The sequence below is a fragment of the Leptosomus discolor genome, chromosome 21 (genome assembly GCF_034619465.1).
Source record: "Leptosomus discolor isolate bLepDis1 chromosome 21, bLepDis1.hap2, whole genome shotgun sequence".
Lineage (NCBI taxonomy): Eukaryota > Metazoa > Chordata > Aves > Leptosomiformes > Leptosomidae > Leptosomus > Leptosomus discolor.
In genome coordinates this window covers 5,460,203-5,487,880 of record NC_141411.1, presented here as the reverse complement: position 1 = coordinate 5,487,880, position 27,678 = coordinate 5,460,203, and the positions used below count along the sequence as shown (strand labels likewise).

The following is a 27,678-nucleotide window of genomic DNA, read 5'->3' as shown; positions in this document are numbered from 1 at the left end:
CACACACAACATACACAGCGCAGCCTAGGAGCAAAATCGAGCGTACATTAAAAAAACACGGATGGAAAAGAGCTGAGGAGACCAACAACAGCCCAACACCCTCCCCAGACCACAGCCCATCGCCTCAGTGAGGGGCGGCTGCCCCCGCCCGGCCTTTTATAGCCCCGTGAGGGGGCGGGGTCTCTTGCCCTCACTCTTGCCCTTCTCCAACATGGCGGGCCCGGCCAACACCGCCTTGCGCATGCGCACGGCGGGAGCCTCTTAAAAAATGGGAGGGTTTGTTGGGTGGTTTTGTTTGGGGTTTTTTTTGGGTTTTTTTTTTACTATGAGGGGATTTTTTTGGGGCGTCATGTTTAACGCTGCCTGTGGGGTGATGCGGACTGGAAGAGGGACGGGAAGGGAAAAAGAGAGGGGGGCGTAGTGGGGCAGTGGTTGCGTGACGTCAGCGCGGCGGTGTCTGAGGGGAGGAGGCCCCGGCCCCGTCGCTGCCCGTCAGGGACCCGGGGCTCCTCCCGGGGCTCCTCCCGGGGCTGCCCGGCTCCTCCCGGGGCAGGCCGGCAGCGAGCCTGGCCTCTCGGCGGGGCCTGCACCGCTCCGCCGGGCCGCGCCGCGCCCCGGGGGCCCCCTCGCCGCCTCGGTCCTTCTCGGGGTTCCCTGACCCCTCGCTCAGCCCTGGGCTGGCGGCTCTGAGGTGCCCGAAGGTGCCAGGCCCTTCCTAGGCTGTGTCTGAGGCAAATGTTGAAGCAAAAGGCGCTGGGCCTGTTGTCACGAACGCCCACTATGTGTCAGTGCTCCCAAATCATAGGGGAGTTTGGGTGTCCTGATTTTTTACCTTCTTAAATGGCTGCCATTATTGGTAGGAAATGCTAAATGCCCCTGTAAAGATCAGGAGGGTTTTCTGCAAGTTGTCATTGCTCTCCTTAGAGTGCCAGCTAGCCCCTTGTGTTAAACTGCCCATGTGTGGTGTTCAGCTTCTGCCCCCAGGGCCTGTAGTTTTCTGCGTCCCTGTGCTGGTGAGGGTCTTAAAATTTTCAAGAGGCAAAGTCTGCCTTCTCCTTGGGCTTTTGTCTTTCCAGAACGTGCTATGTGGCTGCTGCCTTGCTGTCCCAGGTGGCAGTAACAATCCTACAGCCAAGAGCACTGAAAAGTTCCTGTGTTTTCCTGATGATCAACCCATCGGAAAGGGTGAGTGCAACTGGCTGCCTTTTCATGGGGAAGCAGCTCTTCCCAGGTCTTCTCCCCTACCTAAAAAGAGGGGGGTGATGTAACTTTGCTCTGGTATCATGTAGCATCTACTACTAAGGTATCTTACAGGGTGATCTTAAGGGTCTGGTGAGGCTGAAGAATCTCTGCTAGCCTGAAGTGAAGTAGTGCCTGGCCTAACTTCTTCAGGCTGGAGCTGGAGATCTGCTTCAAACATCTCCTTGTCCTCAAAGGCCCATATGCGCAGCTATCAGCAGGAAAGCATCTACAGCAGAGAGCCCCGGTCTCACTGCAGTGCTCTGTTTGCCTTCAGGCACCATATGCCACTTGCTTTGCCTGCAGCTGTAGGACACCTGTGAAGTCAGTGGTTTTTATCACCATCAGGACAGGTCATCTGGCTGCTGTAGACAGTGACATCATGTCATGCGCCTGGATGAGGTACTTGTCACATGAGTAGGGGAAGGGTTTCTCTAACTAATGCTATGTATGCCACATTCCCTGTTATAAGGGAAAAAAAAAAAAAAGTATGTTGGGACACGTTCTGGGAGCTGCCAAAGTCACAGAAATACCAGTTTACAAGGCAAGGTCTAGGATGGATCACTAATCCCTTTTTTTTCATTCCTACTTACAATAAAGGTTGTCAGTGAAATCAGTGGCAAAAATGTTGATTGTGTTGTCAACTCTGTTAAGATCAGTGTTTTGGAAGGAGGGCAGGCAGATGGGAGCGTGATCTCTGGGCCCAGCGACAGCCTTTCCTGGTGAGGAGGCAGTGAGTGATCTGTGATATAACACTTGTGCTGGCTAAGAGGTAGGCAAGGCGCACGAGGTGAGCACAGCGTGCGGTGCCAAGCTGGGAGAAATGGCATTTCCCCTGGCGTGGGCAAGTTGAGACCACTGTCAGAGCCACACCCTTGTTCATGCTCCTGTTTCAGTGCACTAAGCTGGGGAGGTGCCAAGGAAACTCCTTGATTAATCACTTTATGGGCTGTATAGACACAAACAAACAAACAAATGTTCAGCTTCCATGAAGGTGAAAAAGAGAGACGTAAACTGAATTTTGCTAAGATTAGGCTCTTGCATGAGAAGATTTCAACCCAAAATAAAACTGTTCACTTGAATTTCTACAGTGATTTCTTGCCACCCCAATCCTTCACTGTTTTCCCAAGCTGTAGCTGTGGGGAATGCCCAGTCTGCCTGGTTTGGACCCTGCAGCATCACAAGTTGCTTCTGATTGCTCGCAGAAGCAGCAAGGCACCGAGGCTGGGCTTGGGGGGGGGGGGAAGCAGGACACAGGCTGTAGGCAAGGCTGATGGATCCTTTGGTGTTGGGATGATCTTGCTGATGTAAATGTGAAGCAAAAGCCAGACCCTGCACCCTTTTGTTCCAGGATGTGTGACAGACTAGGCTAATCCCTGGAAAGAGGGGAAGCAGGCTCCTACATCAAGGGGTACAGTCTGTCCCTGTTCTGGAAGTCTCGCAGGAGCTTTGTTTTTCTGGCAAGCCGTGAGCCCTCTCCAGCTCAATGCCTTGCAGTCCATAACCTTTTTTTCAAGAGCCTTTTGCATCAGCAGCTTCAGGGTTCAAAATTCTTCCTGGTCCTGCACAGGGTTTGTCCCTGCCAGGGATCTTCCAACTGTCATGAGGCTTTTAGATCAGTGTAGGGCACTGCTACAAGTATAACTGGATTAGGAAATTTGGGGAGGTGACTCAGCACACAGCTTGGGTGAGCTGAGCCCTTCCTGACCTCTGCCTCTTGCCCTGAACATCCCGCCTAGCTAAAAGCTTCCTCACCCAGGGTGATGCATGTCGAGTAGCCAGACGCTGCTGTCGAAGGGGAATGAATTTGTGTTATACACGGCTGAGTGAAAAAACATTGGGAACGTGGTTTTTCCTGAGTTGCAGGAGGTATTTCTGGACATCCAGTGGTCTGTGTGGGAAGCAACGCACCTGCAGCTCACAGCTAGGTCGATCCCACGAGGCACAGCAGCACCAGCTCATCTGCTGCGCATTCAGTGTGTTTGTGGAGGCATGTGCCAGGGCCTGAAGCCTGACGAGCTGCGTATCTGATTCAAAGCACAGAGGTGATTCATTGTCCCACAGAAAGGAATTCCTCAAAGTCTTTCTCTTGAAATGCCTTGCACATCAGAAACCGTATGTAGGTTGGGAACACCACTGGGTTCCCAGAACATTGCAGCCCTGAGGTCACAGAGTTGTCATTGCAGAAGATCTGTGAAAGAAACGGTTCGGTCTGGCGTCAGCTCGATGCTGAAATATGCCACCTTGGGGAGTCTAGAGAACCTCTTGGCATCTGTCAGCCTATTCCCTGCTGTGTCCTGGCTAGGCTGCTGGGTCGTGCTGTGTCCTGACTAGGCTGCTGGTTCATTTTAATGCCGTAGGAGGAACATCCTATTTTGGGTATTTCCCTGTATTGTCAGTCATTTTGTGAATGCACATGGGGTCCATTGTTTCATTTGTCTACGTGAAGTGGTCCTTCAAACTCGCCCGCCTTGGATGGTCAGTTTGCTCAAGGCCAAGCTTAGCTTTGTCCCCAAAACTGGGATAAAGAAACAAGAGACAAACGAGCAGGGTCAGGTCTTTCGAACCCTGGTGTCTTTCAAAAGGAGCAGGGCTGTGTAAACAGGTTTGCAATGTTTGGGTTTTTTTTTTCCCACTCCTTTCTCCTTTTGAAATAACGCGTTACCTGATGAGGAGTTTATGCTTTCATTGTCCGATGCATCACTTCAGAAAGGTGAAGGGACCGTGCACTGGAAGCCACAAACAAGAGTACTTTGCTCCAGAGTCACAGCCCCTGAGGGTGTCACCGAAGAGAATCCAGGGACCGTCCAGGCAGCAGGCGAAGTGCAAGAGGAAGCCCCACACCACCTTCTCCATCGTCAGCAGGGCAGAGGACCAGCACTTCCTTTACCCCGTCAGTTCCCATTCGCTGAGGGACACTTGCCCAGGGCTCTCACTGCCAAAACAGGCTGGCTGGGTTTCTGCTGGCTCCAGTGGGTGAGAACATCAGGAATGGGAGGAGTCCCCTCTTGGGTCAGTGGTTAGTGGTGAAGCCTCCTGCTGAACTTGTTGTGGGTGAGATTTGAGGACTTAGGTCAGAAGGGCTCTTTGGAGAAGTGGCTCTTTCTATGAAGAAAGACACTTGCTCACCTTGCAAGGGAACCACAGGCTCTGCCCACACACCGTTTCATTCAGGGTGAGGGAAGGAGCAATGTCTCACTGGTTAGAGCTGGGTTTGCTGTGACAGGCAAATTAAAATTTCTACTTAGTAATTCTGGTGTGCAGCCACGTGTGAATACTGCAGAGAAGCTTATTAGCGCTGCAGGTAAACCTCCACCTGTGTCATTTCTAAGCAACATGAGGCAGGTTTAAAGCCAAAACTTCGAGTTTTCTGCAATCCTAGGCAAAATAATGCCCTCTTCCATTTCAGTTTTGTCATGGAAAACCAGTGAACCCTCAGCATTTCAGCTTCCAGTTTGTCTTATTGTTACTAGCGGAATACAAAGAAGTGTGTGCTAGAGTGCAATGTTTCTTTCAATTTTATTATTTATTTTCTTTGACTCTTTCAGCATTTCAGAATTTGTCAGCTTAGGAAAAATTGCACAGCTTTTCCAAAATGATGATGGTTTAAAATGTTGCCGCGTAAATTAAATAAAGAGTTAAAAAAAGACCCAAATCTTGTTCTGCTGTATCTAGGAAGACCACACCAAATGAGGATTGTAGAGGGGAAAGAACAGGACCGTTACCATTCCAGATCTAAAAATAAAAGCTTGAAAAACATGAAAGGAAAGCAAAGAAGACATTTCCATTGAAAACAAGACAACGCTACCTGTGGGAAGAGACCCACTATAGAAAAGCAGGACACAGCATTAGGCTGTACAGTTTGCTTCCAGGCTTGCTTTTTTAAAGGCTTCATCAGTCTGAACTGCATGGGGCTTTTGAAAGCAACGTAGTAGGAGTCAGATTTCTTTGAAGGCTGGGCAGGCTCTGGGCTATCAGGAGTCTTGGTCTCTGGTTTGCAGCTGGGCTGCAACATTTTTCACCAAGCTAAGGTCACCTGCGGAAGGAATCAAGACTCATTTGTTAGGCCAGATTGCAACCAAGAGGTAAGTCAGGGCTTTTAGTCTCCAGAGGGGAAGCACATCCCATTTTTCAGTTCTGGGAAGGAAAAGCCCTGATGATCTAGGCCAGGAAAAGGCTGTTTTACTGTTTATCTGCACCACACTATCATATCATTGATGTTACCACATAAGGAAGGGTATAAAGTATAAACCTGGGGACAACTTGCGCCTGTGTTCCTGAGTAAGTCAGAGTCTCTCCAAAGGGCTCCTGCGGCGGTGGAGCCTGCACACCAGCAGGGCTCAGGCTGGATTAGCAGGTTAGCCACTAGGATTTGCCTCTTTATCCATGTGCCCACCAGGACAGCTGTGCAACAGTTTGCCCCCTCGTTAGTATCTAGACGAGAAGCAGAGCCTGGCATAAAGCGCCTGCAGCCAACAGCCAGAGACGCAGGCAGGGCCGGACACGTGTGTGTGTTCCTTCGGCTCGGTCACATGGATCAGACCCCAGGACTCCCCTTCCCGCTGGATCTGCAGTGGGATCTCGCTTCAGCCTCTGCTGAGCTGGGTTGTCTCCAGCCTCTCGTCCCAGCCACCTCAGGCTTCATGTCTCTGCTGCGTTCGATGCAGACCAGGGCAAGCACCAGGACAGTGGTACAAGAGCGGTAGTTTAAGGATATCAAAACCTGCTTTCCTAGTACCCTCTAGGCAAGAGGAGGAGGGAAGCAGGCCCGACCGGGTGTTTGAGTCCAGTTTGCCTCACAAGAACTGCCAGAAGTGTCTGTCAGACTGACAGATACGGTTTTACTCCCTTTAGGGCCATGCCAGCCCCAGAAGAGCATTTTCCCCCCGCTGCTGCCTTTAGCCCCAGTTCATGTTTTAAAGAGATAAAGAGCAACTTGCAACCCAACCTGCAGACAAACGCCTGCACTGGAGAGAGCACTGTGGCAGCAATGTCACCAGCACAGGCAGGGCCACAACCCCCATCCTGTCCCCCACAGACCCAGCTGATTCCCATGAGCCACCTTTAAAGGAGGCGTTTCAGGCTGAAGACAGGATCTATTGCAGCTGGTTTGTACTGGGTGCAGCTGGGTTTCCCAGCTTGCTTCCGTAGGGGTGAAACAAGCTCCTGCACAAGGTGATTCAAAGAGATGCCAAACTCTGCCCCTATCCGTTGCCTCTGGCAAATCCTCCCTTTGCCGTAGCTCCAAGCTCATGCAGAGACAGCACCAGGTGCGCTTGCTTGAAAAGATGGGGCAGTAATAAAGCAAAAGCCAGCTGAGTTGAGTGATGAGTCATTAAATACTTCTATCTTAGCACATCTCTGCAGCTTTGGAGTAGCTGTGACCATTTTGGTTCGGGTGTTCCTTGCAGGCTGTTTTTTGTTAAAGTTCTCAAAAGCTTTCCTACGTTTTTGTGACCAAGCACTGTGCCACGTAGGGGCGGGTGGGATGCACTGGGTCGTTCAAACTCTGCTCGTGTTTGTGACTGAGATTTGCAGACCAATTTAGTGGATTTGGATGTCACATTCTCATATGATAATTTTCTTGGGGGGATTCTAATTCCCATTTGAATAGGGACAGTGTAACTGCCTGAGGCTGACCGAAATGGTTATATCCTGCCTGGAAGTGGTGGTGCTTGCTAGGAGGCCTGGTAGAAGGGCTGGTGCAGAAGTGGGGCTGGCTGCCTGGGGAGGGGAAGCAGAAGTGCAGTAGGAGCTGCAGTAGGACGGGCTGACTGGCCCTGCTCCTGCCCGGGGAGCTGTGGGTGTCCCTGTGCCCTCTCCGCTCTGATCTGTGGCAGGAACGTAGTTGACGACCTTGTTTTGGGCAGCCCAGCTTTGGCTGCAGGGGTTGAGAGCTGTAATTCCATCCAGGATGGAAGGAAGACAGGAGCAGGTTTTCATGGCTCCAAAGCAAATAAGCATCCAGGTTTCTTTTAGCAAGCTCATTGCAGAGAAAATATTCCCAGGTCGTTGATTTCAGCCAGAGATAGCAGAACATATTACATTCATCTTTTACTGAGCACTCACAGCTAGCTTTGAATCTGGTTACATCAATGCAGCCCTCAGCTGTTCCCCACACTCATGCTGGCAGTCTCCAGGGCACTTTGGATGAAACTTCCCTCTGTACCATTTCCCTTTGTGCAATTAAATAAGCCGTTTATTCGAATAAACAGCTTGTGCTGTAACAAGTTAAATGCCTTGAATCCTTGAGAGTTTAGTGCCAGAACACCTCTCAGGATCTTGGTGAATGTGCCTGATGCCTGCTAGGATCAATGGATAAATTGACCTGGCGGATAAATGCTCTGGAGCATGAATGTGTTGCTGTAGGGAAGCAGCACTAAGGTAGCTCCCAGCTTCTTTCAGATGTCAATAAATAGTATCATGGGGACAAAAATTAGCTGCTTTTAATGTGGGACACCCCAGATTTGGAATTTTTAGCCACGCTCAGCATCAGTGACCCAGGATTTCCCTGCTCTGCACCCTGCCCTGCCTCCACGGAGGGTTTGCATCCCCTGAGCCCCTCACCTCCTTGTTCTTTTAGGCAAGCCAGGCATCATGGTTTGGAGGAGCTTCTGGAACCGTTTTACTGTGGAGCTGATACCTTCCAGCAGCCCCCACAGCTTCTTCAGCCTGCAAAACCAAAATAAGCAGGCAGATTTGAGTGACGGGTAAAAGCAGCAAAAGGGGGAGGGTGCTAATGGTGAACGTACACTGTAATATTCTTTTTCATGACCGAGCAATCCTATGGTGTTCCTGCTAGCCATACCCACTCTCCCTGAGATCTTGTCTTCAGGGAATACCAAATCCTTCTGCAGAGGAAGGGGAGGCCACTGAGCCTGTTTATGTAGTAGGTGTGCATCTGCTTGCCCTGGTCTGTAGAAAAGGAGGGACCCGCTGCCAGCCCACACTGCCCCAGAGGCTGCCCCGTGTGTTTCCCATGGCGCTGCCATCTGAAGGATGTTTAACTACAGCCCACGGCACACCCCGACGCTGGGCTCGCAGGGACGCCTCGCGCTAATCTTGCACCGTGTCCCTTCAGCTGTCTCGCCGCTGCCGAAGGCACAACGACTGGGTTCTGTGTTGCGCTCAGCTTCGATGCCTCTGTCAGGGTGTTCTTACCCTTTCCTGACAAAAGCCGGCAGCCTGTATGGCTGCAACAGGACCCTCGACAGTGGATCCTGCAGTCCAGTCAGCTGCTCCTTCCTCCATAGAGCCAAGCCTGTACCCATGAATGACAACACAGAAGTAAAGAAAGACCGGTAATTAGAAATAACCCAATAAAGGCAATAATTCCTCTTGTCTAGCCACTCTTGCTGCAGCTCAGCCTGTAGATACTGAAGCCTGAGCCAGAATCCAGCTTGAGTTGTTCTTACAAAGCCTCTTCGCAAACAGCGACTGCAGATCTAGAAATATTTACTATAACAACTCAATAATGTCTTAGATACTATACTGCTCCTCTCAAAGACTGCAGCAGCCCTCAGCGGCCCCAGCCACCCCCAACACCCAAGGTCAGTGCCCCAAATCCTCTACCTGGCAGGAAGCACGGAGTCAGGCACTGTGGTACCCTTTTGCATAGGCCAGCGCACGTCCACTTGGATTGTGGAAAGTCGTTCTTCCCACACATGCTGGCGAAGCGGAAATTGCCGTCGAAGTAGTTAAAGCCAAAGGCATCTGTGAGACACGGAAAGAAAGGGCTGACGTCTGCGTGTGCATCCCGCTTCGGGGCTTTCCTTCAGGTCTTGGGGAGACACTTACTGTTCCTGTACAGGAAAAGGGCCGTGTCCTGGTACCCTTGGGAGAAAATGTCGTTCAAGACCTGCGAGAAGAAAACACATGAGGTCACTAAAGAGACCTCCATCCCGGCACTGGCAGGATCTATCCAAGGCTGTTTGAGTGTGGAGGGTTGGGATGGCCCATTTGGGAAGGCAGCAAGCACGGGTGGGTTTCCAACCACCAAAGCGCTGGTGCTTTGCAGGTTGTCAAACCAGGGTGGACCTCATCACAGGTTGACCATCCATCAGCAGTGTCCACCAAAAAAACCACTGCAAAAGCAGTAGGTACTGCCTCCTCCCCTTGAAATTAGATTAATTAATGGTAGAGATTGAGCTGAACCTTAAATCTTGGGAAGGCAGGTCCAGCATTGATTTGTTTTAACCAAAGCAAATCTGGGAAGATGACCTGGTGGCCTTACCATGGTGCTAGGTGGAAAGAGAGCATAGCTGATCCTGCAGAGGTTTTCTATGGAGATCTGAATGCTGCCGTTGAAGATCTGGAAACAGAAGAAGATAGCGGGACAATCCCGCGGACAGATATCGAGCTCCCCGGTGAATGGGGACACAGTGATCACGGCTTCCTCCAAGCTGGAAACAGGCTGCAGGCCGGTGAATCCTCCATCGACGTATCGCTGAGGGGGAAGAGCAGAGGAAGGGTTTGCTTTGGGGATTGCTACAGCACGTGCGTGAGGGCAGCAGGAAAGCAAGCAGCTGCAAAGGCATGTCCTCTCTTCCCACTTGCAACAGCATCTCTTCCCACCTCTTGCTCTTTATCCTGGCCTTTGCCAGCTCCTTCTGCTGCCCTGCCTAGGGCACCCAGCGGCTCCTCGACCAGGTGCTGTAATCCACAGCAGTGGTTGAAATGACGTATCATTATTTTAATTCACAAAGCTTAGTAAAGTTGTTTTGGCAGTCACTAGCCAATTCAAACATCACTGAATTTACAGTGTCATATAAATTTTGAGTCCTGAGCTCAAGCCGTAGGGCTCCCGCATTTAATAATTGCCTGCAAATCCCTGGAGGATTACTCACGGGGCAAGGAAAATGTCGTTTGCTGTATTCCAAAAGGAATCTGAATTTACCACCCACCTCAGTAGGGTTTGAGTTTGCAAGGAGTGCAGCTGATCGAATGAAATGCCCACGAAATAACAGTGCAGAGGAGCCTTGCGCAGCAGCGCTGCCCAGCTCTGGGTCCTGCAAGCTTTATGCAAGCCCTGCGGTCCGGGATAAGCTGGAGATCTGGCCTGACAGCCAGGTACAGACACCTGAGGACTAAATAGGCTCAACCAGTGCAGACCAACAAGAGTCAAGGAAAGATCCTAGCTCTATATCAACCACAAAGCTGGTATCGTGGCTTTGTGGGCTCTGACACACAAGGAGATCACAGTGCATTGGCTGCACATGCTTCACCACCACGCTGCAGAGTTTCTCCTTCACTGAGGGCTAGCAATAAGCTAGCCCAAATTTGCTGACATCAATGCGGTGTTTCGCAGAGTCTGAATACGCATGTGGTTGTGGGAGGACCCTCCCGTGAACTTTGGATACTTCAGCCATGCGGGTCTGCGCTTGAGCTCGTGGAGACATCTGCACTGCAGACAGATCCTGCCCAGGACAACTGGATTGTGTGTCAGAGCCCTGAGTGTGGGCATCCTCTCACCTCACTTTGGAGATCTGCAAGGCAAGATCTAGTCATCCAGGCTCCGTCCGTAGGCAAAGCGGGAGAGGGCTCTCCAGATGGCAATTCCACCCAGCTATCATCTTAGAATGGGATGAAGAACAAGCTCAAAGGCTCTGTCATCCTCCATTAACTAAGGAAGAAGCCTAGCCTCTCTGCTCGAGGGAATGTAAAGTCCAAACCCAAGAACATCCTGCTGGGAGCATGTATTTTAATGGAAATATCACTCACCACGCCTCGGTAGGATGGAGGGATGAATCCACAGTAGATAGGAAGAAAGCAGCTGCAGAGAAGAGCCTGGGGGAGGAGAGGTTTTGCAGAAGTAAATGTTCCTGTCAAAGTTCTGGACAAAAGCTGTTGACTGGGTGCCTGCAAATTCAGGCTTGACAAATTGTCTGGAGCCAGGCTGTCGGTACCACCGGGACTTTGCACTTGACCATGTCAAGAAGAAAGGTTTCAAGAAGGGGAGAACGTTTCATTTCTCTAAAATTGAAACACTTCTCTGGAGAAGGGCATAGCACTTCATTTTTTGTTTTTATAGCTGCCAGCGATGTGAGAATTGTATATCTATATATCGCTGTCCAAACACTGCTCTTTGGAGGTCACAAGGTGAAGCTTTGCAGTCGTTTTTCATGTTTGCAGGTTTTTGGACAAAACCAAGACATCCTCACAAGGCTTTTTAATTCTGCTGGGATTTGTCAATGATAAAGCCACTGCTGGGCCGTTTGTAACCATTTTGCACCAATCTCATCAGCTGGGAATGAGCATCCCGGGCTCTTGGCCTGACCTAGGGCAGGCACCTCAGGGTGAACTCCAACATCTCCGTGGACTTGCCATCCTCTACTGTCTCCCTGGGACAAGCAAGCCCATGACCTCATGGTCAGCTCTGTTAGGGTTTTATCCTGGGATTCTTTCCCCAGCAGCTAATTTACTATGTAATCAGCTGCTTCTTTGGCAGCACAGATGCTTTCTCCCACTTTTTCCTCCCAGGAAAGTACTGAGGCAATGAGGAAAATTACTGCCAATGAGTCTTGGCTGAGGAGAGACCTGTCCAGAAAGCTGGGAGGTCATGTTAGCATTGATACAGCTCTTTGCAAAGAGCCATTAGCACTTATTAGAGCTGGCCAACATGTTGGCATCAGCTTTTTGAGGCTGGAAACAAACCTTCTGCTTTTTTAACATGATTTATTCCTGCCTGACTCTGGATCTAACAACATCTTCTTCCCTTCCTCCAAGCCTCATAGAGCTCACTGTGGTGGGACCACAGCTCTGGCAGAGCTTCCTAACACTCTCCCCATCTTGGGTAGAAAACAGCGCAGTTAAAACCGTCAACACTACCCCAAGCAGTAGGTGGAGGATCTTCCTACGGCATCAGAAGAAGGTCCCTTTACCTGAATGAGCTCCTCTTTCGAACTGAACTCAGAGACCATGACGTTTTGGCCGTCCACCACCCGCGTGAGTGAGATGTGGAGCCGCCCTGAAGCCAGTTGGTAGGAGTCCTCTGGTAGCATCCGCTGCAAAACTGTCTTGATATTTGCCAGCAAGCTGCACTTGGGAGACAGAGGGCCCAGGATGGTTTTCCTGACCTCCTTTGCCATGGCAAAGAAAAATTCCTTTAGGTCATCTGACACAGAGCGGGGGGGAAAGACAGAGAGAAAGTCAATATGCCTGCTGCCCTAACAGTTGTATTTTTAGTCCTATTTTTAACACTGCCCCCAAATAGAGCTTCTTGCAGTTCTGCGTACAACCCCAGCATGATACCGCTGCTATAATGGGGGATGTGGTGGTGGGGCAGAAAAGGGGAGATCACCCCCATGGTGTCCTCAAAGGACAAGGTATTACTGAGCGTGACCCCACTGGTGAAATCCCTGTCTGCACCAGAGATGGGAGCTTAAGATGTGCCTGGCCAGGGATTAGGGAAAGGCTCCAAAGGGCCCTGGGAAGGGGGACGCAGGTGCAGACACCGAGCGATGGGTGCCAATGTGACCTGCACAACACGTTCCTGCCTTCCAGCTCCGATTTTGCACATGGGCAGCCCCAAGCTCCGTGGGGGAGCTGAAAGGGCTCAAAGGTGAGGACAAGGGGCGGACCCACACCTCCTCTGCTTAGGGCTATCCTGCAAGCCAGGCACCCTGGCTCCACTGTGACGGGACTCCACCATCTGAGCTCCCCCAGTGAGCTCCTAGCCAATGTTAATAGCCATTACATGGACCTGCACATCCCAGGAGCTGGATTAAAGGAGCAGAGCTGCAGAGCCCTGGCCGAGGGCTCAGGAGACACTTGTGTTTTAAAGGCTGTGCAATGGTGGGGGGAAGAGGGGTGCAGCAAACCCCGCAGTCAACCTGATCCCAGGGAGGGAGCCTGGTCCCTTTGCTGAATGGGGAGCTTGCCTGGGGGAATACCCCACCTTGGGTGGTTAAACTCTTGCAGCAAAATGCTTATCCAGCTCCTCAGTGCTGCAAAGAGCCAACCTTGCACCCAGGTGGGTTCCCCAGGACCCTGCACTGGCACGAAGCCACGGGCTTTTGCAGGGGTAAAGGTTTCTGGGCTGTCTCGTGAGGTTGCTTTAAAAGCATGGACAGACAGACGGATTAGATAGAGTGTCCTGAGGGCAACTGGACAACACAGGTATTAAGAGGGGTTATAAATGTTTGAGCAGATGTTCAGGCCATGTGGTGTGATGATTAACGCTCGGCGGGTTCACACAGGGTCTTCAGGGGTGCTGAAAGAGCCGGAGACAGCCCAGACAGGTGATGCACCCAATGGGCACTGTCTGGCTGGTCTGTGTCCTGGAAATGGGGGAAAACCTGGAAAAACTGCCCACAAGCTGCCAGGTAGGAGGTGAGAGCTGACCCTAGCTTTGAGGGCTTTGGCTCTGGACAGGTCTTTGACTCAGGGCGAGCAAGGGATGACCCTGGCATGCCATGCTGTGACTGTCCCCACCTGCACAAGCTTGCTGGTGACAAGCATGTGCCCAGGAGGTGACCCTGTGGGGTGGCAGAGGACAGCCTGACTCAGAAAGCTCAGAGCTCCTCACCCAGCCCGGGTCAGGGCAGGGGCTGGGTACAGGACCGCAGTCACCCCATGGGACACCCCATCAGGAGCCAAGCACAGCTCTAACCCTGCTTTTGGCCCAGTCCTCCCCAATGTGAATTTGACAGAGTTTGTGCCAGATTCGTTTTCCTTGTTAAAAACCCAACCAGAGTCATTACCAACCAACAGATCTTTTCTTCCCCTGAGGAAGATGTTGTGGGCACAAGATCATCTCATCACCTCTAAGTGGATGGTGCCTACCACCCCCAGTGAAGCAGACCCCCATTTCAGCACTGGTGCCCACAGCAAGAGCTGTTTCCAAACCGGTTTATACGTGCTGGACAGCCCCAGCTCCATCCAAATACACCAGCGTGAGGAATCAGAGAAGAAAGTTTGGGGGCCCTTGCTGATTTGTAGAGGAGTTCATTCCCATATGGGCAGAAAGGTTCCTTTCTGCTTTGTCTAAATATATTTGCCAAAGTTTTGAATGATTTTTAGCTCCAGCAGAGTAGTGCTAGCATGCACCAGAGGTTTCAGGAACTGCTTCCTCCATCGTTATTTGGACCCTAATAAACACACCACCACTCCCCCACTCCTCCTAAACGTCCCCATTGCTTGAAGCAGGGCTTGGATCAGCCTTCAAAGACTTAAGTCTTGTGTATGCTTGTTTACACATGGACACTAATTGGAAATATGGCAGGATTATTAGAAGTGGATTAACTGCTCTGAATTAATTCTACACATAGGTGATCGTATTGCTGAGCTGGGGAGCTGTTTCCACATTATTTGAAGAGGTGCAGAGTAAAACCTCTTCTGCAGCAACAGGAGAAACCCCAGCCCTAGGCTGGAGCTGGGACTGCAGTTCCTCCGGGCGTGTCCCGCTGACGACCTCTTGAGCTTTTGCCAAGGGGAAAGATGCTCCACTATCACTCTTTGGAAATGGGAATCACGCCACATCTTCCCTCGTGCTGGGAAGGTTGAGTGGGATAACCCAAAGCAACGTGCAAACAGGGCTGTATAGACACCGATGTGCCTGCCACTCATGTCCCTTCGTAGCTAAGGATACCAAGGGACCTGATCCGTAGGGGGAAAGGGAGCTTTACATGGGCATATCCGCCCACCACGGCTGCGTGGACTTGCTCTGTGACACATCTCAGAACACCTCGTAGCACAAGAGAAGCAGATCTGCTCCCTCAGCAGGAGCCAGTAACAGACAGCTACGTCTGGATGTACCCATGCGGTATCTACCGGACCGTCTGAGGTAACAGGCAGTAATAACCATTTTTTCAGCCTATACCACCCAAAATTGCTCCAGGGCGGCTTCCAGAAGTGGCAACATCTGCTGTTTTCTTTTATGCCATGTGGGTGACGCCAGTTACGCCGGTATTGCATCCCCACTGGTGCTTTGAGGCATTAGCTCCTCTATTTCTATTTTGAAATAAAAGCTCTATAGTAAGGAAATCTAGGCAATGATTGTCTTACCAAGGCCGACGCCGCACACCACAGCGGCAGCGATGAGCGAGCCAGCAGACGAGCCGTAGACCTTGCATGCGGACTTGAGGAGCTCAGGAGCCAGCTCCAGGAGGGACTGCACCACCCCAACCTGATACAGGACGAGAAAGCCACTGCCCGAAAAAGAGAGCGAGAAACGGGTGCTCGAGCCCCGGAGATCCTCCTCAGCCATCTTGAGATCAAACTGGCGTATCCGGCTCGATGACTCAGGTTGTCCTTTTTCACCAGGTGAACCTCAAGCTCTCTTCTCTTCTGCTTTCTCCAGGCTCATCTCTGGCTGCAGAGGAGTTCAGAAGATGGATTTTCTACCTCCTTTTATGACAGCTCCCCAAGGCGTTTAGATTCATGAGCTATTTTAATTACTGCCTGTGCTAAAAACAGAAATTTTCCCCTGATCAAAACAGCTCTTGTAATCCTCGACCACAGCCAGCTCAGTTGCTCGGGGCTGAATCAAGGCTCGTCTTTTATACCGAGTGATCTGCAGTGCCCCGGGAGCCCTTCTGGCAATGGTCCCCGCATTACTGCGCCCGTCACACTCGGAAACATCCCTGCAAAAATTCCTCTTTGCTTCATGCTTTCTTCATCAAGGGTGTTTTCCTAAATAGGATTCTCCATCAATCCCAGCTTAGGCACAGCTCAGTACTGAGCGAGTACAGCCTTGTATAAGACACTTAAAGCCAGAGGGTGTTACACAAGGGGTGGATGCAGGGCGTTACGTTGGGTTAGGTTTGGAAATATTGCTTATGTTTTCTCCCTCTTGGAAGGGTTTTGTCCTTCCCTGGCTCTTGGATACCCTTTGCGGGGGAAAACCAAGAAGCTGGATTGGCTTTTCTCTTCCCCTCCAGCACTGTGCTCTATAAGGCCCCAGAAGGATGCCTGCTGCAGCAGCATGTTCCCCAAAGCTGGGGTTACTGAACCAAAATGAAACTGCCTTTGGGCTGTCTTCATTGGCTGGGATAGTTAAAAAATAGGGAGAAATGCAATAGGTTTCTAGTGTCTTTTCAGCCTAAATAACCTAATGCTGCTGCCAACATGCAGAACAAATATTGCCATTTTAAACAGATGTAATTATGAAGTATTACTAAATACTGTGTTGCTGTCCAAATACCTACAGCGTGCACACTATATGATGAATATTACAGTCAAGGTTGTTTATACATACATACATAGGCATGTGTATGGTATCAGACAGGCTGAAGGAGAGACCTCCCGTTCCCTGTGTGGGTGCACCAGCCCAGCCAGGAGAGTACAAGAAAATAGACTACGTTCTCAGCATCCTGATGCAACCTTGCAATGCTGTTTCACCCCAAATTTTCATACGTTTTTCCTTGGCCTCTCCAGTCATCGCTGGGTGCCCACAACAAGAGTTGTGTCCTGTGCAATACCTGGGGAGAAAGACCCCCACCTCGATGTGCAAAATGTCCCTGGGTTGAAGTTTCGGTGGTCGCTGCCCATCAGCAGGTGAACGTTGCCTGCAAATCCCCCCAGACAGATGTCACTTGGCGTGGCCGAGGCTGTCCTTGATGGCTTGCCTGGACAACAGGACAAGCAGGAGTGAGCTGTCAGCTCAAAGATATATTGACGTGGGATCTGGACTATCCTGGAGGGGAACAACTGCTTGAATTAGGGCATTTGCATATGACCACATCCTGCTGTATGTACAGCCTTACTGGATTTGGTCTTCTCATTTCTTGTCTTTCTGGTGTTTGATGTTGTTTTTACATTATCCCCTCATCGGGGGAGGCTCCCACACATTTCAGCCTTTCTACCAGCCTTCTGGTGGTATCTGAGCTTGGTTCTACGTGATTTATGCCACTGTCTCCGCCAGCCCTTGAGAAAGCAAATTCCTTCATTTAAAGGAAGCACCGGGAAACGTCTGCAGGCAGAAGAAAGGCAGAAAGTGTCACCTCTCACTGTGACTGGTGCAAGTGCATCAGAAGCGCATGAGTGTTGCCATGCTGGAAGAAATTGTTTCCGTGTTCTCTGTGCATTAACTCTTCCAAATAAGTGCATCAGGCCTACAATAAATTCAACAGGCACCACATGGAAGAGGCGTAGGATGCTCATGCTTCACTCAGCACTTGCATCTCCTCAGTTGAGCCCAGCCCCAGCTACCAAGCTTCGGGAAAGGTGTAAACCATCCCATAGGATCTGCAGGAACATGCTCCAGTGCACAGCATGAGGATGGTTTCCTTGCAGGACCTGGTCTTGCTACAAAATGTGGTGCTCCACAACATGTGCAAACCCCAGCTGAGCTGAGCTGGGAGATGTTCTTCCCCCAGGTTCTCCTTTGGGCATCTTGTAATAGTTTCTTTCCTTGCAGCTGCCATGAAGTAACGTGTTAAATGGGGTTTTCCATTCCCAGGGCCAGATGATGAAGGACGGTGTGGTGGCCATGAAAAAGCTGTTATCCCTGCAAGAAGACAAGTGAGTAACTCCATGGGGAGGTGCACGATGAATGCAAGAAGGTTCCTAACAAGGAGAAATCCCAACAGACAGCACAACCCCACACTGGCACAGGGCCAGCCCGAGGAGATGGGCAAGGAAGGCAAGGCAGGGCAGACAAGAGGACGAGTGTCTGTGCACAGGGAAGGATAAGAGCCATCTGACCTGACAAGGGGAGGGCAGCACCCCGAAATTTGACAGCTCAGACCTGTGAGGACTTAGGCATGCTTAGATACCCTGGGGTCCCCTTGGGATCCTCAAAGCCCAAGAGGATCTGGGCTTTGGGGACACACCTTGGGGGTCTGCCAGCTCAGGGGGTGCACAGCCACATCACACCATTTCCCACAAATTACCTCGTCCTGCAACAAATTATGGGGGGCTTCTCAAGGCAGGAGGGGGATGCAAAATCTGCCCTGAACCCTCACCCGCTGCAAACACCGAGGCCCCTGGACAGCATCCCAGGAGGCAGCATCCTCCTTGGCCCAGTGCCATGTTCCCGTGAGATGAAACCTTGTCATCATCCTCTTAGTGACAGCGAATTTTGCATTAATTGTCTCATTAAGTGCCAGGCTGATTTTCTAAGCCGCCCTCCCCCACCTGGCACTTGTCAAAGCGGGATTAGTGGGGACTAACGGCTTCAGAGATGCAAGATCCCAGAAGCAGCCCGAGATGCTTTGGGGAGAAGGTTCCCCCAGCTCACATTGAACACCGGGTGGGCAGGGGAGCTGTGTGGGGCACGGGGGTGCTTTTTGCCCAGGCAGGATCAGTACCCAGATGGCCGGTGTCCGTGATCCCAAGGATTTTCAGGCGAGGCGATTGTCTCAGCCTTTTGAAGCCACAGCAGGCGTTTAGGGAAGGATGAAGATAATACTGAGAGCTGGAAACCGATCAAAACCCTGGGGCTAATAAGTTGCCCTTCTTTAAAACCTTAATATCTTGACTGGCCACAGGCAATCAGGGTCTCAATTTTATAACCAAGAGATTAAGCCAAAGTGCTGTAGTTGCTCACGAGAAGGGACCTGGGCTCCAAGAGCCACCAGCCCTGGGGTGCCACACTAATGGCAGCCGTGGCTGCTCCTGACCTCATTCCACTACGCATTCCTGCTTTGGGTTGGGTTATTTGGGACCAGGAGCCCCTTGTGCAAGGGGCTGTGCAGGGTTTTGCTCCTTGTTTCCCCAGCACCGCCACCCCCATGGGCGGGGAAAGGTCTGGTGACCACAGAAGGAGGATATTTGGTTCAGCCATGATATCGGGAAAAGCACAGGAGAAAGAAACGGGAGAGATGAGTTGTTTTGCTCACCAGCGTTTTGCCTGGCAGGCGTGTCCCCCGTGCCGAGGGAAGATAACATCCCCTGGGAAGTCAGAGAGGAGACAAAACCCTTTTCTGCTCCATGCAAATCCCAACCCACACCAGGCACCGCATGAGCTCAGATGCAAAACAAACAGGGGTGTTGCGTGATCCTCCTGTTGAGTCCCCACCTTGTCCCCAACACCAGCACACCCTGCCCTGGACACAGCCCCAGCAGAGTTTCCCAGGCTCTGGGCAGGGACAGGAACATCACAACGGTTGCAAACAGGCAAGAGCAGTTTCGGTTTCTCCTGCCGTAAACGTCTCCCAGCTTGGTTCCTGGCCAAAAATAAACATGGTGCTGGCACTGTGCTTGTTGCTGGCATCACCAGGCAGGACCCAGGAGTAGGACTGGATGTTTTTCGCAGTCCAAGTTACCCTGGGCTAAATTAGATGGAGCCCCTGCAAGCTATCCCCTTCCCTGGGGCTTTTCGGCAGTCGGCGATTCAACCCTTTGCAGCTCTATCAAAGGTTTCCTTCAAGGCTTCGCCAACAGGGGGATGCTGATCTGGGTGGGGAAGGGCTGCTTCCTTCCTACGAGGGCTCTGCTTCCCCATTTTGTTTTACTTAGGGTTTTTAAAGGACTGAAAAGATCAGCTCCTCCGGGAGAGCAGGTGCTGGGCAGACAAAGGCTGTCACCAGTGGCCCGTGGGAGGCTGTCACCCCATGCATGACACTGACCCAAGACCCACAGGTTGGTTTGCCACCACCATCGCCTTCAACCCGCTAGATCATCCCACCTCTTGTACACTGCGAAGGCCGAAATTTTGTCCCCTTCACCCCAGGCTAGGTCCAACCCTGGCAAGGGAGATGGTCCTGCTGGTGCCACCACGCTGAGCGCTGGCAATCCCCCCAGCCCCGAGCTGCCTTAATCCATGGCCCTGCTTAGGGCTCTGGGCAAAGATTAGCTGGGAACATTCCCAGCGATTAGGGTTTAATCGCTTTGACATTTCACATCTTCTTAGACCTCGTAGGTGAGACCTTGGCAGCTGTAAATCCCCTTGGTCCTTGAGCGAGAGACAGCGCGGGCAGCTCCTGCGCCACTCAGGAACAAGCTTTACCCAGTTCTTGGTGTCAGATCAAGCTGCTTTGGCTAATAAATCTCCTTCTGCTGTAAAGAGAATGGCTATAAATGGTAAAAAATAGCAGGACCACGCTGTGTAAGACTGTAGGACTCCCTTTGGGCCACTTAGAATCTGATTTGAAAGGAGCAGCCCACCACAGCCGTAGCACAGAAAACGTTATCCCATGTGTAACAGCCGTACACATCACCCATGAGACAAGCCTGGCTCTTATTTAGGCACCAATTTATTTGAGTTTTAGGGTTTTTTTTCCTGAACAGGACTCTTGGCCGACAGCAGAAGCTACAAAAATTATGTTGTACATTCACAGATACCTATAGAAAAGTAGGTAAATAAATACACATACATGAATACAAACAAGCCATGAGGTTCAACACAGGCACTTGGTGAGAGCTAAAACGCAAAAACACGGTTAAATTTACAGGTGATTTACAGATCTTTGCCCCCAGCCAGGTGAGTTTGAAGCATTTCATGCTACTGTGGCATCGCTGCCGTAGAAGATTTTTAATTCCACAGCTCAGAAAATCACCCCACATTCAGATCACCAACGGGGACTGTCCCCTCCGTCAGTAAATCTGTATCCTTGGGTTCCCAGGCACTGCAGGTCCTTCGGAGAAGCCAGTGTCAGTCTGGGCTCTCGCAGTTGTCTGTGCTGAACTTTTCTCTGTTCTGCTGAGACAGAAGAAAACATCCATGAGGTCCTTTCCCAAACTGGGCTGGTGCTATTGGTCTTCTAGATGGGTTTAGGAGGAAATTCTCCCCGAGGAAAGCTGCGGGTACAGCAGGTTGCAGCAAACCCATGCACTACGTGGCATCTCCTGGCTGTGGAGATGCAGTGGGCAGGGAGCAAAGCAAGTCCTGCATGTGTGTGCATGGGCCACACTCATGTTGGAGGAAGGCAAAGGCAGCCCAAATAGCACAACAAGGCAAGATCCAGCACCCAGTCACCCCCCCGAGTAAAAGCCAGCATGGCTGCTACCCACCCAGGTCTGTCGATCACCCTAAAATTACACCACTTGCCCTAACTTGCTGCTGGAAGCTCAGCCCCAGCCTTGATCCTCCTCCCTACCTGGAGAATTTTGCTGTAGGGTGGAAACGAATCTTCCAGGTAGCGGGTGCCGAAGCCCATGATCCTGTTCACTGCCTGGTTGCAGATGCCCGCCACCTTGGCGGTGAGGTGCACAGCAAAGGCAAACTGGATCTCTCGGGGGTTGACATCGGGTCTGCTGGCCGTCATTTCCTTGCGGACGTAGGCATCGGCCAAGTTCTTGAAGGAGCTGTAGGACATGTCTCTGAAGAACATCCGTAGCCGTGCGTCTTCCCTCACCTGGTTAAGAAGCAAGTGAATACACGTTATGAACTCAGTGTGTCATCCTTGCATGGATGCCTTCGCTCCACGGTAGGATTGCAGCTGAGGGAGCACAGACAGCCACGATCACACCCAGTCGGGGAATTAAAAGATGCCATTTCCTTGATTTTACTGAGTGTTTCCTTGCACCGGGGAAATCAGTAGTGTTGCTGTATTTTACAGCAGTACACAGCTTGATCCAAATTCCCTTGGCCCCATTCAGCTGACCACAGCTCCCCTCTCACCTGCCTGTCCAGCTCATCTCCTGCAGTCTGGAGCAGGGTGACAATTCTCCTGATGGCTTCATCTGCAGAAAGAGAGATCCCACGTTATCTCCAGCACTTTCTCCAAGCTTCATACCCAGATGCTCTGTTTAGTCCCCAGGAAAAATTCCCTGAGCAATGTTTATCCACCTCCATCCCTCCAAAACCCGTTTCAGCCTATTGCCGAGTGCCTTGTTATCCTCAGCCAGATAAACCAGCCCTCTGCCTTGGAATTTCTCTTTCCCCAGAGCAAGCCCCAATGCTGAAAATCTCCCCCAAAGTCTTCATATGACTGTTTGGGTCGCATAAGCCCCTGGGCCAGGATTGAAGCAACGTTTGGGTCCCGTGGAGGCTCTGCGTGGGGACAAGTCTTGTGCACGTGTGTTTTCTACACATGCCAGTGATGAAGCGCTTGCAAGGGCGACACTCACCGACCCCATCGGCGCTGGCTGGCAGCGGTGGCTCTGGGCGTCCGTGTGCTCTGCTGCCCTGGCCCTCACTGCCCTGCACGATCAGCCCGATCTCTTCTGAGACTTGTGTGTAGTAACCGTCAGGCTGCTCCTCTGAAAGAAAAACACATATTCAGAAGCGAGGGTTGATTTTTTTTGTTGGCCATTGATTGAAAGGGAAAAGCAGCTGCTGCATCCACGTGGTGCTCGTGCCCACCCCGGATTAGTGCATACCGCCGGCGAAGGATGGGGCTGTGCTCTCTGAGCCGTCACCGAGCGGCTGCGGCTTGCCCTGGATCCACCGAAGCTGCACAGAAATCCCCTCACCGGCTTTTTGGCAGGGGAAGGGCTGGGGCAGGGATGAGGGTGTGCTGCGGGCTCTGCCCATCAGGCCATGGCTGCCCGCACCCTTCCCCGCAGCTGATCAAAAGCAGCTGAACATTGGCCCTAGGGTGGTTTAAGATTTAATCTCAGGTCTTGAATGCAGGTTTAAACTAAACCACCGTGTCTCTTGTTCGCCACAGGGGGAAAACCTGTGCTTGGATGGTTAGTGCCGAGCAGCTGTTTTGGGGTAACTTGCTGCACTCACAAGTTGGAGCAATGATGTGTGCTCAAAGCACGGGCAGATTGACCCTTTCCTGGGGCAGCAGGTTGAAACTGGAGTCCCCAAAACCTATCCCAAACCCCAGAAAGCACCAAGAGGGTGATGCTTAGGCTAGAAACCAGCCCTAAACACTATAGCTTTCCTAAAAGAAGCCCAGTGGAGGTCCCCAGGGTTGGGTTAAGGTCGGGTTAGGGGTGGTGGGGGTCCCACCTGGGGTGGCTGGAGACTGAACGTGCCGCAGGGGAAGGCAGCTGGGTCGCTTGGCCCTCACCCCGGCTGCCGCCTCTCCCCGCTCCTCCTCCACGTGCTTCTTGAAGGAGAAAACCCTCTTGAGGCTGGGTTTCCTCTTCGGGGCTCTGCCCAGTGGCGGGGACATGCTTGAGTCCCCTCCGGGTCTTTTAGACCCTTCTGCTTTGGAGCTGTGAGGAGCTTTGGCATCTTTCTCCTTTGCTTTTTGCCCTGCATTTTCCTTCTGCTCCTCAGCATTCTTCTTGAAGAGGAAATTTAAGAAACTTTTGAACCAGGTACGTTGAGTTTTGCCCTGGGAAGAGTTTTTTGTGCTTTTCCTCTTGGTCTCTGGCTCCTCTTTAGGGACCTCCCGGGGAGCTTTGCTCTCATCATCCAGAGCCTTGTCCAGGTCTGGTGTTTTGGGTCCCTCCTCCTGGTCCTTCTTGGGGCTGAATTTGGCAGACGAATACTTGCAGAAGTCGCTTTTCGACCGTTGCAGCCCATCTGCCTTCCTCCCTCGCCTTCTGGCTCCCTCCTGAAGCATCTTCTTGGCCACCGAGTTTTCACAGCAGCTCAACGAGCGACTGACATAGATCTCCAGCACTTTCTTGGCCCCTTGCCTGTCCAGCGAGAGAATCTTGCCTGATGGCTGCCTCTCCACATCCCACCGAGGCTTCTCCACAGCCAGAGCCTGCATGTTGCTGCAGAGAAAAAAAAACATTTTCAGCCTGATTTTTGCTTGCCCCAGGACACTGCGCGGTCAGCTTGGGCATGACGGAAATCACCCCCATTTTGGCACCCAAGGGTGCTTTGGGTGTCTGGGCCCGTTTATGTTCCCAGTAAATGATCAACCCTTTTTATAGTTGTTTTCTGCGTGCTCCTTACGCAGGCTGCACACGCGAGGTTTTACAATGGGCTGTAGACACTGCTGATAAGGGAAGTGAAACTGCGGGGAGGGGGGAAACGAGCTGGGCACGTTTCAGAAGGAGAGCCTGGTTATCGTCCAGGGGGTTTAATCCAGCAAAGGGATCATCCAGATACTATGGTGCTGTATCTTCCTGTTGCAGCATGTTCCCATACTGCATTGAAAAACTACATGCCAGGAGCACCATCCCCCTGATGAATCGCATAACCCAGATTTTTCAGTATCTTCTCTTAAAGTGTTGGCTGCTAAAAAAGCCCCTAACATTCCTCAAGAAGGCTGGGTTCTTCCAGTCCTTGGAAAGGCCAAGGGCAGCGTGGGCTTTTGCAAATATCCTCGGTCACTGCCAACATTGGTGGAGCACCTTGTGATGACGCAGCCCCTCTGTGAGCTCTCACCAGCATAAGGCTGTGAACGGAGCTCAGAGCACCCCATCCCTGCCTTTCCCATTGCCCTCTTTCCCTACATTTACAAGCAAAATTAAACAGAAGACTCTGCTATTGAAAAACCAGAGCATCGTGCCTGTGCCTCGTGCTGGCTCTGTTTCTGAAACCAATTTCACCCTTCAGAGAACCAGACCCAAACCAAACTTTCTCCCCCACTGAACAGCACAGGGGAAGCCAACACCGAAATCCAGCGCGCTCAGCGGTACAAACCGCCCTAGGGCTGGGCATCAGCCTCTGCTCAGTCTGGATGGGCATCATCACAACGCACAAGCACACGCACCCACCCCAACCGGGCCTTTTTTTCTGGATCAAGAAGGCAAGTTCCCTTCATCCAAGCCAAAATCAAAGCTGCCCGACCACCTGATAATAAATCATTCCGCTAGATTTAATCACAGCAAAGAAACACCCCCCCGTCCTACTTTGGTGGATTCCAGCACATTGGCCACATCATTCTTTATTTGCTCTTTTGGTATTTACCTTTCCATCAGTATTCCTGCCTTTCTGGACATATGTCGAGACAAGCTCCTCGGCTGTGGGTGCTAAGGGTTGTCAGGCTCTCCTGGGAGGTGCCTGTTTTATACCCAGGACCGATGCTTGCCTGAGTAAGTTCTATTTTTAGCAGCCATTCAGGTAGAAGAACGGCCAATGATTTCCGCCTGGGATCCCCGCTATCACCTCCCTCATGGTGGAAAACCAGCGGGCGTGAGTTTCGCTGGGGGAGAAAACAATTTCCTTATGACAAATAAGCAGCAAAACAGCATAAAAATCACCTGTCACCTGGTGTAAGTGCTGGCCTTTGAAACCAGCTATCTAAGCCAGCTGTTTAGCGTTTGGTTTTGGTTTGTTTTGGTGGTTTTTTTAATGAGTGTGATGCTATGTATGGGCTTTTCCTGGTTGTTTTTGTAAGGAGAAGTCATAACTTTCTCAGATAAATGAGGTTTCAATGCAGCAAGCAGATTGCCCAGCACACATCCCAGGAGCTTCCAGGAAAGTGGATGTTGGGGGCTGTGTGGGACCGCAGACACTCCAGGGCACAGTGCTATCGAGTTGTTGCCTAACACCGAGCCTGGCTGGGCTGCAACATCTTTGAAACCCACCCCAGGGTCCTTCAGACAGCCCGTGCACCCACCCTAAGGCATGAAACGGGACCAGCCCCATCACCCGAATCCTTTGCACCCACGTGGCTCCCACTCAGCCTGGCCCAGGGCCAGACCCGCAGGACAGATCTGCACACCCCAACATCTACAGTCTGCCTCTGGGCCGAACAAACCTTCTTACACCAAAAAGACCCATCTGGCCCCTCAGCCGTCCCCTGGCACCCCTGTGCCTGTTGCAGCCTCCCGCAGGCTGCTGCCCACCATCCTCATCGCTATTTTGCCATCTGATGGCAACATTTCACACTGCACCTTGCAGGGACGGTGCTGGATGCAGACGCATCTGCCGGGCAGCGGCTGCGGGCGCACAGGCTCTGGAAAACCCCTCAGCAGGATTTCCACCTGAGCAGTGCTGCGTTTGCTCTAGTTTTCAGCTGGGATGATGTGCTGCCCAGGTCCCTCCTGGATGGAATTGGGAATCTTTACCTGATAACGGGTTCAGCATGCAATTGAAACAGTCCAGGATTATTCTCTTTCTGTTTCTACAAACTTTCTGTGCCATAATTTCCTATCATTGGGAGAGATCCAGTCCATTTCCCTCCATTTCTCCTAAGCCTACATCGATGAATCAGAGTCTGGTATTGATTAGGAATTACCTGGCTTTGTTTTTCAGCAGCCACATCTACTTCTGATAAATAATTAAACCATCCATGAGGAGCTCCATGCTGCTAACTAGCATATGACCACATCCTTTCATAAGCACGTCGATTCCAGTGGGTGAAAAGGAGTTTCACAATCAATTCTGTTGGGTTTTTTTCTCTGCAACAGCCATAAAATGAAAAGCCGCATCCACTCTCACAACAGGGCACTGTTTGGCCATCTCCAATTTGGAGATCTTGCTAAAGGAGATCATCCAAGGCTGAGTCCAAACACTGTCCCTGCTCATGGAGGACTTCTCATGATTAAACTGGGAATCAGCATTGACTTACGGCCTCTTGCAGGCTTTTGCTCTTTGTGGTAGCATTTCTGGACACAGCATGAAGGTGGGATACCCACAGTGAGTCCAGGAAAAATCTTGACCTGAATTGTGACTCTGACCTTTACCCGAGTTCAGATTCCTTCTGGGATTTGGGACATGCTCAAACTTAATGGGTCAGAGGCATAAGAAAACGATGTTTGCAAGAGACCTGAGACAAACCAAAAGCCCATTACCAGAATAGGGGGAAGAGAGCTGGATCCAAATTTGCTTTTCTCATCAACACTGGGAGAGAATGAGGAAGCTGGCTGGAAGCACAGTCATGCAGAGGGCACACACAGCGCTGAGGTTGGTATCTTCAGGCCAGAAATGTTGGAAGAAAAAGCAGAACTAAAATCATGGGGACACAGCAGGGGATAACTGGTTTATTTACAGAAACTAGCTCCAGAAGTCGGAAAGAACCAAGGGAGAGGTCTTCCTCACATGGAGCTGCGAGATGCAGCATGTTCCAGAGGGTTCAGGAGAAGGTGGGAGTCAAATCACCCAAATTTCTTGGGAACAAGACAGACAGGCCACAGGCTGAGGCTGGACATCAGGAAAAGTCTCCTCTGCAGGAGGGTGGGACAACCTCAAATGGGTGTCCAGAGGGGTTGGGAATCACCATCCTTGGAGGTTTTCAGGATTTGGCTAGCCAAAGCCACAGCCCACCAACCAGGTGTTGGAGGCACTTGTGGTTTAAGTGGAACACAAAGGTCCCTTTGAGCCAACACCAGCCGCTTGGGCATAAAAGTGTCTGCACTTTTGGATCCAAATCCCAACAGGGGTGTTGAGGGCAGACACTGCTCCCTGCACCCGCCACAGTTCGAAGAGGTGGCACAGCCAACACGTGGCCTTGGTAGAAACCTCTCAGCGTGGTTGTGCAGTGCCTCTCATCCAAGAGGGTGGTGGGCACCATCCCCCAAAGCAAATCTTTTCCTCCCGCCCTGGGACTGGTTTTAGCTGCTTCCCTCAGCAGATGAGCAGTGCGAGACAGCGGCGGGCACGCACAGGCGTTTGCTGCCGTGCAACACCCTGCCCCAAACGCCACCAGGCGTGGGCCTGCTGAAGCATGGATGATGACCTCCAGGGAACAAAGCACCTGCAAACCTTCGGGAAAGCTCACATGGGGCACCCGCCTGCCTGCCACCACCCCTGGACTT

At 51.5% G+C, this 27,678-nt stretch overlaps 2 protein-coding genes across 3 annotated transcripts; both read right to left on the bottom strand.

The window, feature by feature from the left end:
* Positions 1 to 442: 442 nt before the first annotated feature.
* On the bottom strand, positions 443 to 15,445 carry PNPLA1 (patatin like domain 1, omega-hydroxyceramide transacylase). The gene is made up of 9 exons (XM_086476515.1): positions 15,244 to 15,445; positions 12,120 to 12,352; positions 10,960 to 11,025; positions 9,473 to 9,685; positions 9,037 to 9,097; positions 8,812 to 8,952; positions 8,401 to 8,500; positions 7,807 to 7,911; positions 443 to 686 (listed from the first exon to the last, which is right to left on the bottom strand). The coding sequence occupies exons 1-9, from the start codon at positions 15,443 to 15,445 to the stop codon at positions 443 to 445; spliced, it is 1,365 nt and encodes a 454-aa protein (XP_086332641.1).
* A 5,328-nt stretch (positions 15,446 to 20,773) lies between these two features.
* LOC104343122 (uncharacterized) lies at positions 20,774 to 24,933 on the bottom strand. 2 transcript variants are annotated; one of them, XM_086476691.1, is made up of 6 exons: positions 24,887 to 24,933; positions 23,024 to 23,742; positions 22,192 to 22,323; positions 21,743 to 21,804; positions 21,219 to 21,476; positions 20,774 to 20,818 (listed from the first exon to the last, which is right to left on the bottom strand). In XM_086476691.1, exons 1-6 carry the CDS (start codon positions 24,916 to 24,918, stop codon positions 20,774 to 20,776), a joined length of 1,248 nt encoding a protein of 415 aa, XP_086332817.1. In that variant the 5' UTR covers positions 24,919 to 24,933. The 2 variants fall into 2 exon arrangements, with proteins under 2 accessions (XP_086332817.1, XP_086332816.1); XM_086476690.1 differs by having other exon boundaries at positions 20,774 to 20,821; positions 24,887 to 24,918.
* Between the last annotated feature and the right edge of the window lie 2,745 nt (positions 24,934 to 27,678).